This window comes from Elephantulus edwardii, unplaced genomic scaffold (assembly GCF_000299155.1).
Source record: "Elephantulus edwardii isolate Elephantulus edwardi_28Jun2011 unplaced genomic scaffold, EleEdw1.0 scaffold00269, whole genome shotgun sequence".
In the NCBI taxonomy this organism is placed as follows: domain Eukaryota; kingdom Metazoa; phylum Chordata; class Mammalia; order Macroscelidea; family Macroscelididae; genus Elephantulus; species Elephantulus edwardii.
The window spans coordinates 2607124-2616817 of NW_006400019.1; the positions used below are offsets into that span (position 1 = coordinate 2607124).

General features: G+C 40.1%; 1 protein-coding gene across 1 annotated transcript; it reads right to left on the reverse strand.

The window, feature by feature from the left end:
* Positions 1-891: 891 nt before the first annotated feature.
* On the reverse strand, positions 892-5029 carry SMIM9 (small integral membrane protein 9). The gene is made up of 3 exons (XM_006900000.1): positions 5008-5029; positions 1847-1921; positions 892-1022 (listed from the first exon to the last, which is right to left on the reverse strand). The coding sequence occupies exons 1-3, from the start codon at positions 5027-5029 to the stop codon at positions 892-894; spliced, it is 228 nt and encodes a 75-aa protein (XP_006900062.1).
* Between the last annotated feature and the right edge of the window lie 4665 nt (positions 5030-9694).

A 9694-nucleotide genomic window follows, 5' to 3' on the forward strand; every position in this document is an offset into this window, starting at 1 on the left:
AGCAAGGCAGTATCCTAGACACAGTTCTTAATTCTGATTCATTTTTAAACTATTGAAACTACAGATGGACATACCACACCATTAAACTGAACTTGCCACTTATTAGACTGTGAAGTGTGAAAAGCCCTTTACCAGGCAAAATCTTTTAAAAATACCACTACATATATGGGATGTTTAGGAGTGGTTTGGATTTTTGAAGCCAGTAGGACCCCCACACTTCTTTATATTTCATTTCTTCTTGAAAACTGGCCAACTATTTAGTCTCTCACCTAATTTAATACCTTCATTGATCACAGATAAAATAGGACACATAAGCATATTTCGTATGTTTTCTCACTAGGACTCTATGTCTCTATTTTGCCAGTTTGTAATTATTTGTCTTATTTCTCTATCTTTTGGGTCAGACAACTAATTATCTCTTGGTAAAAACTGACAAATAATTAAATCTGGGCTTTTCTAGCTATTTTTGACTAATTTTCCTCTGAAATGTCTTTGAACAAAAGCTATGTTATTGTTTTTTTATTTTTTTAATTTTTTGTTATTGTTTTTATCACATGATTTATATTGGATTGGTATTATTTATGAAGAAAAATAACTTGGTATGTTTTCTTAACATAGTTGCTGAGTCAAAGGGTAGGAAATGAGGAGCTAATGAAGGTAATAACATAATGAGTTGGAGACACATGTTATTAAATGGTATCTGCCAGTTATTGGTAAGGGTCAAGGAAAATGAAATAAAAAGAAAAGATTTTAAAGAGGGAGTAGCATGGCTTTTCAGTTTTGCCCCTAGAACCCTTTTCCTTAACCCTTGGCCTGCTTTACTTCAGGTGTGTGGGCCAGTGGGAAACTTGATTGTTACTGGCCCTCTCTCTCTCCAAATCCCATTGTCACTTACGTGAGGCAGCAGAGGGTACCCATTAGCGCTGCGGTGATGAGAAAAGCAAAAATGGCTGCTGGAGGGATGGTGTTCTTGACAAGATCCCAGAAATAATCCTTTAAGTTGCCTAGCCAGGACTTGTTTTCTGCAGGAAAAACCCCCATAGATGTTCATGGAGGAGAGGTGAGTAACAGATATCTCTGGGGTCTTGGCTGCTTCACTGTGCTGTCTCAAAGGTGTTTAAGGAGTAACCTCAGATGGCCATCACTTTTGCCCCTCTGGAGTCAAAGAGCAGAGAGTCTCGGTCCTAAATATCTTCCCCCCCATTTTTTAAAAATTTAATAATTTTAATGAACACTTACAGAGATTTTGGATTTCCATTCATTCATTGTTGCACTTTTCTCCCTGCCCAGCCCTACCCCCTGCCCCCCCATTTCGCGCCTCTCTTTGAAAAGTAAAAGAAAAATTCTTTCTTTGATATACAATCCCCCTGCACCCCTCCCACTGCCCCAAGTACACTCCACTATGCAATCTTAATTGTGGACCTTTGTGATAACCATACTACCCTATCATACATCACTTTTAAATTATTCTTTCCCTCATCTGTTTCAATGCAGTGTACACAATTTGTCCAGTTTTTCTCAGTCTTACCCCAACCCTGATATCAGTCACATGGTCCTAAATATCTTAAGGGCTGTTTTGAGATTCCAGTGAAGGTTCTTTGTGAAAGAATATGAATTGATAATAGGCAAGTCCCCATTATGTCTTCAGAGTTTTTGCAGAAGACTGAGGGTAGTACTTTCCCTGGGAGGAAAAAGGTGACAGCACCAGGAATAGAACTGGGAGTTGGGAGGAGGAGCTTTGGGGTCAAGCTACTCATCAGGTTTGGGCTGGATGGAGTCTTTTATTTGGGAAAAGGGAATAAAGGAAAGAAGCTGTGTGGGACTAACTATGGAAGAGCAAACACACCTCTTGTGCGTGGTTTAGATTCTGTTTTGTCTTGTGTTTCAAAATCACATAAACATGAAGAAGAAATTATAGCCTCTAAAAAGAGGCAACCCAGACAATATAGACAGAATCGGCAACTCAGTACTTTTGGGAGCTCCATAGACTGTCCTGAGGTCTGCTCAGCTGGCCCAAAAGGGTTTTCTTTGTCTTTGGTTTGCCACTCTTCAGGGGAGATCTTTCTGAAACGTTAGGAAATGGTGGTTTAGTTCTTAATGATAAAAAAAAAAGCATTTCACCTGAATGAACACAGTGATAACTGACAGAAAGAATGACACTGCTGGGTCCTGATTATGGTCAGTTTTCAAAGTAAAATGTATCATCCCTCTCCAAAAAACAAATTAATAAAGCAGAAGGAAAATCAGGCTTCCTATTCTCTGTCAGGTCAGACAGCTGCCATTCCCTCCTTAACTTACTTTACCTTCAGTCCTCCTCAACTTAGATAGTGGGAAATCTTTCAATATTTAGACCAGTCCTAGACTTTTATCTTTGCCTTTCCTCTTTCATGCCCACATTTTACTCATCAGAAAAAATTCTCTCTCCTTTATCTACAAATGTGTTCTCTTGGTGTAGGTCTAGCTTTCACATGAGCATAATTGAATGTTCTGGGATTCCCATTTCTCAATATTAGCCATAGTTTACTATGATCCGCACAGTCCAATGCCTTTGCATAGTCAATAGAGCACAAGTAGACATTCTTCTGGTATTCTCTGTTTTTAGCCAGGATTCATCGGACATCAACAATGACATCCCTGATGTCACAGCCTCTTCTTTTTTTTCTTTTTCCCTTTAAAAAATATTCTTGATTCTATTTCCTGGCTAAAAAGTTTAAACATAAATGGCACGGATAACCCAGGACTTTGAGTTCCCATCTTCTCTGTCGTAGTTGTTAGGAGCCATCAAATCGAGTATGACTCATAGCGCTCATAGGAACAGCATATCTAAACCCTGTCTTTTTTTTTTTTAGTCAGATTAACTTTATTGTTTGCTTTGATTACTAATGTCTTTTCCCCCCCTTTTTAAAGAAATTAATTTCAATGAACATCTACAGAGATTTTGGATTTCCATTCATTCATTTTTGCACTTTTCTCCCCTCCCACCCCCCACACCCCCAGTTCGCTCTTCTCCTTGAAAAGCAAAAGAAAAACTCCTTCATTGGTACACCCTCCAACTCCACCCTGAGTATACTCCACTCTGCAACCCTCATTCCAGACTCTTCATGATAATTATAATACCCTAAAATATATTACTTTTAAACTATTCTCTCCCTCATCAGCTTCAATGCAGTAAACATAATTTATCCAGTTTTTCTCAGTCTTACCTGCACCCTGATGCCAGCCTCATTCTACAACAGTGGCACCATGCAGTATTTGTCCTTTTGTAACTGAGATACTTCACTCAGCATAATGTCCTTCATGGTCACCCATTTTGAATAATATTGCATGAGTTCCTTGTTTTTTCAATGCAGCGTAGTATTCCATTGTGTGAATATACCACAGCTTCTCTATCCATTCGTTTGTTGATGGGCACTTAGGTTGTTTCCAACTCCTTGCTATTGTGAACAAAGTCGCGATAAACATGGGTGTGCATATATCTGCTTGGGTGGCAGTTGTTATGATCTTTTTGGGGTATATTCCCAGTAGTGGAATTGCTGGGTCAAACAGTATCTCTATTTGCATCTTTTTGAGAAAGCAGCACACCGCTTTCCACAGTGGTTGCACCATTTTACACTCCCACCAACAGTGCATAAGGGTTCCAGTTTCTCCACAACCTCGCCAGCATTTGTTGCTTGCTGTTCTCACAGCCTCTTCTAAACCCAACTTGAATTTTTGGCCATTCTCTGTCTATGCATTATTCTAGACTGTTGTGCAAACAGAGCAAGGAACACTACATGGTTTAAAATCAAGAAAGGAGTGCATTAATCAGAGCAGTGCCCTTTCTTCATACCGAGTCAATATGTATGCTAAGCAAATCATTAGAGAAGCTGGACTCTATGAAGAAGAATGTGGCATCAGGATGGGAGGAACACTCATTAACAACCTGCATTAGGCAGATGACACAACCTTCCTTGCTGAAAATGAGGACTTAAGTGCTTGCTGCAGAAGGTCAAAGACTATGGATTATTAGATTTCAACATCAAGAAAGAAAAACTTTTCACCATTGGACTCAGAGACATCATGATAGATGAAGAATACATTGAAATTTTCAATGACTTCATGATACTTGGATCCACAATCAACACTCTAGGTACCAGCAGTCAGGAGATGAGGAGACATATTGCTTTGGGCAAGTACAATATTAGTTAGGGACCTCTCCAAATTACTGAAGACCAATAATTCCAGTTTCAAGACTAAGGTATTCCTGTTTCAGGCCATGGTTTTGCAATTACAATGACAAAGGATGACAGAAGAAGAACTGATGCTTTTGTTTTGTGGTGTTGGAGAAGAGGACTCAAAATTCCATGAACTGCCAAGAAAACAAATACATTTTGGAGAAAGTACAACCAGGGTAGTCCTTGGAGTCGAGGATGGTGAAACTTCATTTCACATTAATTAGGCATATTGTTATGAAGAGACCAGTCCTTGGAAGAAGACATCATATTGGGAAAGGTAGGGGTTCAGAGAAAGAGACCCTGAACCAGATGGACTGGTTGACCCATGACTACAGAGATAGTGACGATGGTCAGGATCACATCTGTTGTTCACAGGATTGCTATCAGTTGTGCTTCTCACTGCTAACTGCTCCCCACCCCAATCATCTCTGTTCAATTCAAACTGAGCAGTAGCACCGCATCTCGTTCAGAGAACAAAGACTTTATCATGGTTGGCAAGGTTCCTAAGTACTACTCTTAGCGAATCTTACTACCCCTTGAATAAGCCAGGCACAGTACTGCCTTGCGGACTTTCACTTACCCTTCCCTCCTTAAGGAGTCTTTCCCTCTGATAGTCACATGACTCATTTCCTTTCTTGCTTCAAGTATTTCAATCTCACCGCCTTGATGAAGATTTCCCCCTTCTAGTAAAACAGGTATAAATTTGACTTGCTTTTACTGTATTCATTTTTCCAGAAAAGAACATAAACTTCACAATAGAAGAGATTTTGATCCTTTGCTCACCAAGCAGTACCTAGCAGGTGCTCAATGAACATTTTTACACGAATTAATGGTGAATTTTAGTAGATAATTCCATTGCCTAGCCCAACAGTGATTCTCATTCCATTTGCCTTAGGCAGACAAACAGGAAAAACAGAATCCTCCCTTTCCAAGGCACCCTTGTTGCTAGGCATGGCTATATGACAAAGGTCTAGACAATGAAACAGAAATATGATTCATAACTTCTGGGAAGTTTTCCTGCCTTCATTGGTACACAATCCCCCCCGCACACCCCCCAACTCCACCCCGAGTATACGCCACTCTGCAACCCTCATTCCAGACTCTTCATGATAATCATAATACCCTAAAATATATTACTTTTAAACTATTCTCTCCCTCATCAGCTTCAATGCAGTAAACATAATTTATCCAGTTTAAGAAATGAAATGATAGAAAAGAATATGATAACTAATTTCTCTCCAAGCTGCCTTGTACATTGTTTTTGTTGTGGTGGTTTTTTTGGGGGGTTCTGTGTGTGTGTGTTGTTGTTACATACCACTAAATCGGATCCAACTGGCACAGGAGGAGATTGTCCCTCCTTCTCCAGTGGAGCATCTGGTGGATTCAAACCGTGTCCCTTCAGAATTGCAGCACAGCTTCTAGCCACTAGGGTACATTGTTTTTTAAAGTGTACTCCCTGAAGCTCTGGTGGCCTCTTATGATCATGAGGCAATATACATGAAGGAAAAACCGATTTCCGTCAAGTTGATTTTGACTTATGGTGAAACTGTGACATAGTTTCCAAAGCTCCAATTTTTGTGGAAACAGATTGCCACATCTTTCTCCTAATGGGTTTCAAACCTGGTAGGTTTGAACTAACATTTTGGTCTGTTCTTAGCACCTAACCACTGGACCACTAGGACTCACTATGTGAGGAAAAGTTCAAGAAAATGGTGTATATTCTGGTTTTGACAATTTCAAGTCTCCAATCCAAAACTCACTTTCTGCTCATCTCTGGACTGCTTGGTATGAGAAAAAGAACCCCAACTTCAGTAATTGCACCTGAGAGCTGGACAATGACTAAGGATGACAGAAAGAGAATTGATACCTTTGAGTTGTGGTGTTGGAGAAGAGCACTGAATATCCCATGGACTACCAAAGGATCAAACAGGTATGTATTGGAGAAAGTGCAGCTGGAGTGCTCCTTGGAGGAAAAGATCATGAATGCGTACTTTGGGCAAGTTGCTAGGAGAGGCTTTTCCTTGGAGAGGGACATGAAGCTTGGAAAAGTGGAGGGTCAGTGAAAGAGAGGAGACCTTCATTGAGATTGACGGACACAGAGACTGCAGCAATGTCAGGAAGTGTGAGGATAGCACAGGATAGGACAGGACTCAGATCTGTTGTTCATAAGGTTGCTATGGATCATACTTGATTTGACAGCACCTAACAACAACAACAACTTGCGCCAGTATATGTTGGGAATTTCACTACTTAAAGCATTTATTACTGATACATTAATCTCTTTAATAGGGCTTAAATAGATGGGAAGCCACGTATGTGAAAATTGACTTACCATCAAGAGATCTGAAGAAGCTGAGTGAGGACTCACAGTCTTCAGAGTACAGCACTCTTCCCTAAAGTTCCAAATACAGTCACTCTCCTTGTGACATCGTCTGTGATGTTTGATCTTCTTTCCAACTACCTATGTGACAATTAAGTGGACAGATATCTTTTTCTGTCCATCCATAAATATATAAGCAATTTTTTTTAGTCCTGTTAAGTGTTATTTGGCTTTCTGAGTCTGTAAATGTTTATCTTTCAATTCTGGAAATGTTTTACACATATCCTCTTTAAATAGTGCTCTCAGTTCTATGATTTCTTACTAATCCTGTACATTCTATGTGATAGACAAGGAAAGCACACTGTTGTCAAGTCTGAACTAATTGTAGTTGGCCCTCCAGTAGGTTCCCCCACTCCCACTATAAATCACATGGGAGGACATTGCCTATCTTTCTCCTGCTGAGCTACTGGTAGATTTGAACCACTAGACAGATAAGGCCTTTGTGTTAGCGGTACAACTTCCTGTGGACTATGCCACCAGAGTTCCCCTTACTTAGATAAGACAAGTCTTAATTTAGATTAAAACCTCCTGTGCTTTGTATTTATCCAGTTTCAGGTAACATCCAGAATGCTCTATCTGTAGCCAGATTTTGAGATAAACAAAATAAAATGGAAACACCACATTAGGGTCTATGGATTATTATTAAAACAGTACTCAAGATCATTATAGCTTTAATTATTTACACTTGATTGTGGTTATGCAAAACCTATACTTGGACCAGGAAGCAGTCCTCAGAACAGAGCAAGGAAACACTGCATGGTTCAAAATCGGGAAGGGTGTGCGTCAAGGATGTGTCCTATCATCTCCATATCTTTTCAATCTATATGCAGATTATCCAGGACGGTGGGCACTATGAGGAGAAGTGTGGCATCAGGAGTGGAGGTAGACTCATTAACAATCTGCATTATGCAGATGACACAACCTTGCTTGGTGAAACTGAGGAGGACCTGAAGCGTTTGCTGTAGAAGGTCAAGGACTGCAGCCTTCAAGATGGATTGAAGCTCAACATCAAGAAAACAAAGATTCTCACCACTGGGCCGATTGATAGATGGTGAAGAGATTGAGACTGTTGACAGCTTCAGTTTGCTTGACTCTACAATCAACACTCTTGGTACCAGCAGCCAGGAAATAAAAAGACGAATTGCATTGGGAAAGTCTGCTGTCAGAGACCTTTTCAGAGTACAGAAGAGCAACGATGTCGGTCTGGAGACTAAGGTGTATCTGATCCAGGCCATGGTCTTTGCAATTACTTGCTATGCATCAGAGAGTTGGAAAATGACTAGGGATGATTGAAGGAGAATTGATGCCTTTGAGCTGTGGTGTTGGAGAAGAGTATTGAATATACACAACATGGACTGCTAGGAGAACAAACAAGTTCATCCTGCAGAGGGTGAAGCCAGTCTGCTCCTTGGAGGCAAGGATTCTGAAGCTCTGTCTGACATACTTTGGGCATGCTGCAAGGAGGGACCTGTCCTTGGAGAGGGACATCATGCTTGGGAGGGTGGAGGGACAGTGCAGGAGAGGAAGACCCCAAATGAGATAGATTGACACGGTCATTGGGGTAATGGAGATAGGCGTGTTGGAGACAATACGACTGGCAAGGGATAGAGCAGGGTTTAGGGCTGTTGTACATAGGGTTGCTATGAGTTGCAGGTGACTTGACAGCACATAACAACAACAACAAACAAACACGAAGGTATGAAAAGAACATTCAACTCAAGAATTTGGAAAACAGGATAGAAGTCCTATGAAAAATGTTGTTATTGTTGTGCACTGTCAAGTCAGAGAGAGTAAATCACGTGGGAGGAGACTGCCCATCTTTCCTCAGAGCAGCTGGGAAATTCAAAGCGCATGCCATTGGATTGGAAGCACAACTCCTTAACACTAGGCCACTGTTATGAATATAGAAGGAACAAATGAATAATAAAAACAAAATCTAATAATCAGAAATAGAATAAATAGTAGAATAGTGGATAAGGAAATGCAGAAACTGGCTTCTGAAAGAAACAAACTGCAGAATAGACAAAACACTAGCTAATTCGTTGTTTTAAAAGGAGGCAAATATATAGAAGCAAAATTGGTATTAGAATATAGATATAATCAGAGATTCAGAGAATATAAACTTAATTGTATGCAAATGTCGCTGTAATTTTTAGGCCAGCTCAGATTCACAGTGACCCAAAGAATGAAATTAAGCCTGATCCTGTCCCATCTTTACCATCTGCAGTCATTATGTCAGTCCATCTCATTGAAGGCTTTTCTCTCTTTCTCTGACTCTTTGGTTTTCCAAGCATGGTGTTCTTGTCAGGATTTGGCCCCTCCTGATAACATGGCCTGAGTATATGACACAGAGTCTCACCATCTTTGCTTTGCCTTCACTTCTTTCAAGACTGACTTGTTCGTTCTTTTGACAATACATGGGAAACACAATTGTATTACCAATACCACAATTTAAAGGCATCAATTCTCTTTCTTCTGAATTCTTCTTAAGTCTCCCTTAGTCAGTAAGCAGCTTTCACATGAATAGGAAAATACTATGACTTGAGCAGGTACATCTTATACAATAAGCTGATGTTTTTGCTCTTTAGCATTTTTTTAAATCATTGCTCTTGAGTGCTGCATAGTATTCCATTGTGTGAAATTAATTTTTTTTAAAAAAGTCTTTTATATTTGTTTGCTTACAGTTTATGTACATTGTGTTTTATACTATCCTTCATTCACATTGTTTCATGCCATCATTCTGATTCATTTAGCATTTTAAAAAAAGTCTTAGACAGCAAGTTGCCCAATGCAACATTGTTATGTATCTTCAAGGTGGAACCAACTCATAGCTGATGCCCCCCACAGTGGGTTTTTAAAGGCTGTAAGTCTGCTGTTAGGGACCTCTCTAAAGTACTCAAGAGCAACGGTGTCTCTGGAGACTAAGGCGCGCCTGATACAGGCCATGGTCTTTGCAATCACTTGTTAGGCATCAGAGAGTTGGACAATGACTAGGGAAGATAGATGGAGAATTGATGCCTTTGAGCTGTGGTGCTGGAGAAGAGTATTAAGTGTACCATTGATGGCTAAGAAAACAAACAGATTCATCCTGGAGAGGGTT

Coding starts and splice junctions, on each gene's coding strand:
- SMIM9 (XM_006900000.1), bottom strand. CDS start 5,029: ATGTTCATTGAGCACCTGCTAG. Junction 1,922..5,007: donor GTTCATTGAGCACCTGCTAG/GTACTGCTTGGT, acceptor GCCTCTTTTTAG/AGGCTATAATTTCTTCTTCA. Junction 1,023..1,846: donor ATCTAAACCACGCACAAGAG/GTGTGTTTGCTC, acceptor TTTTTCCTGCAG/AAAACAAGTCCTGGCTAGGC.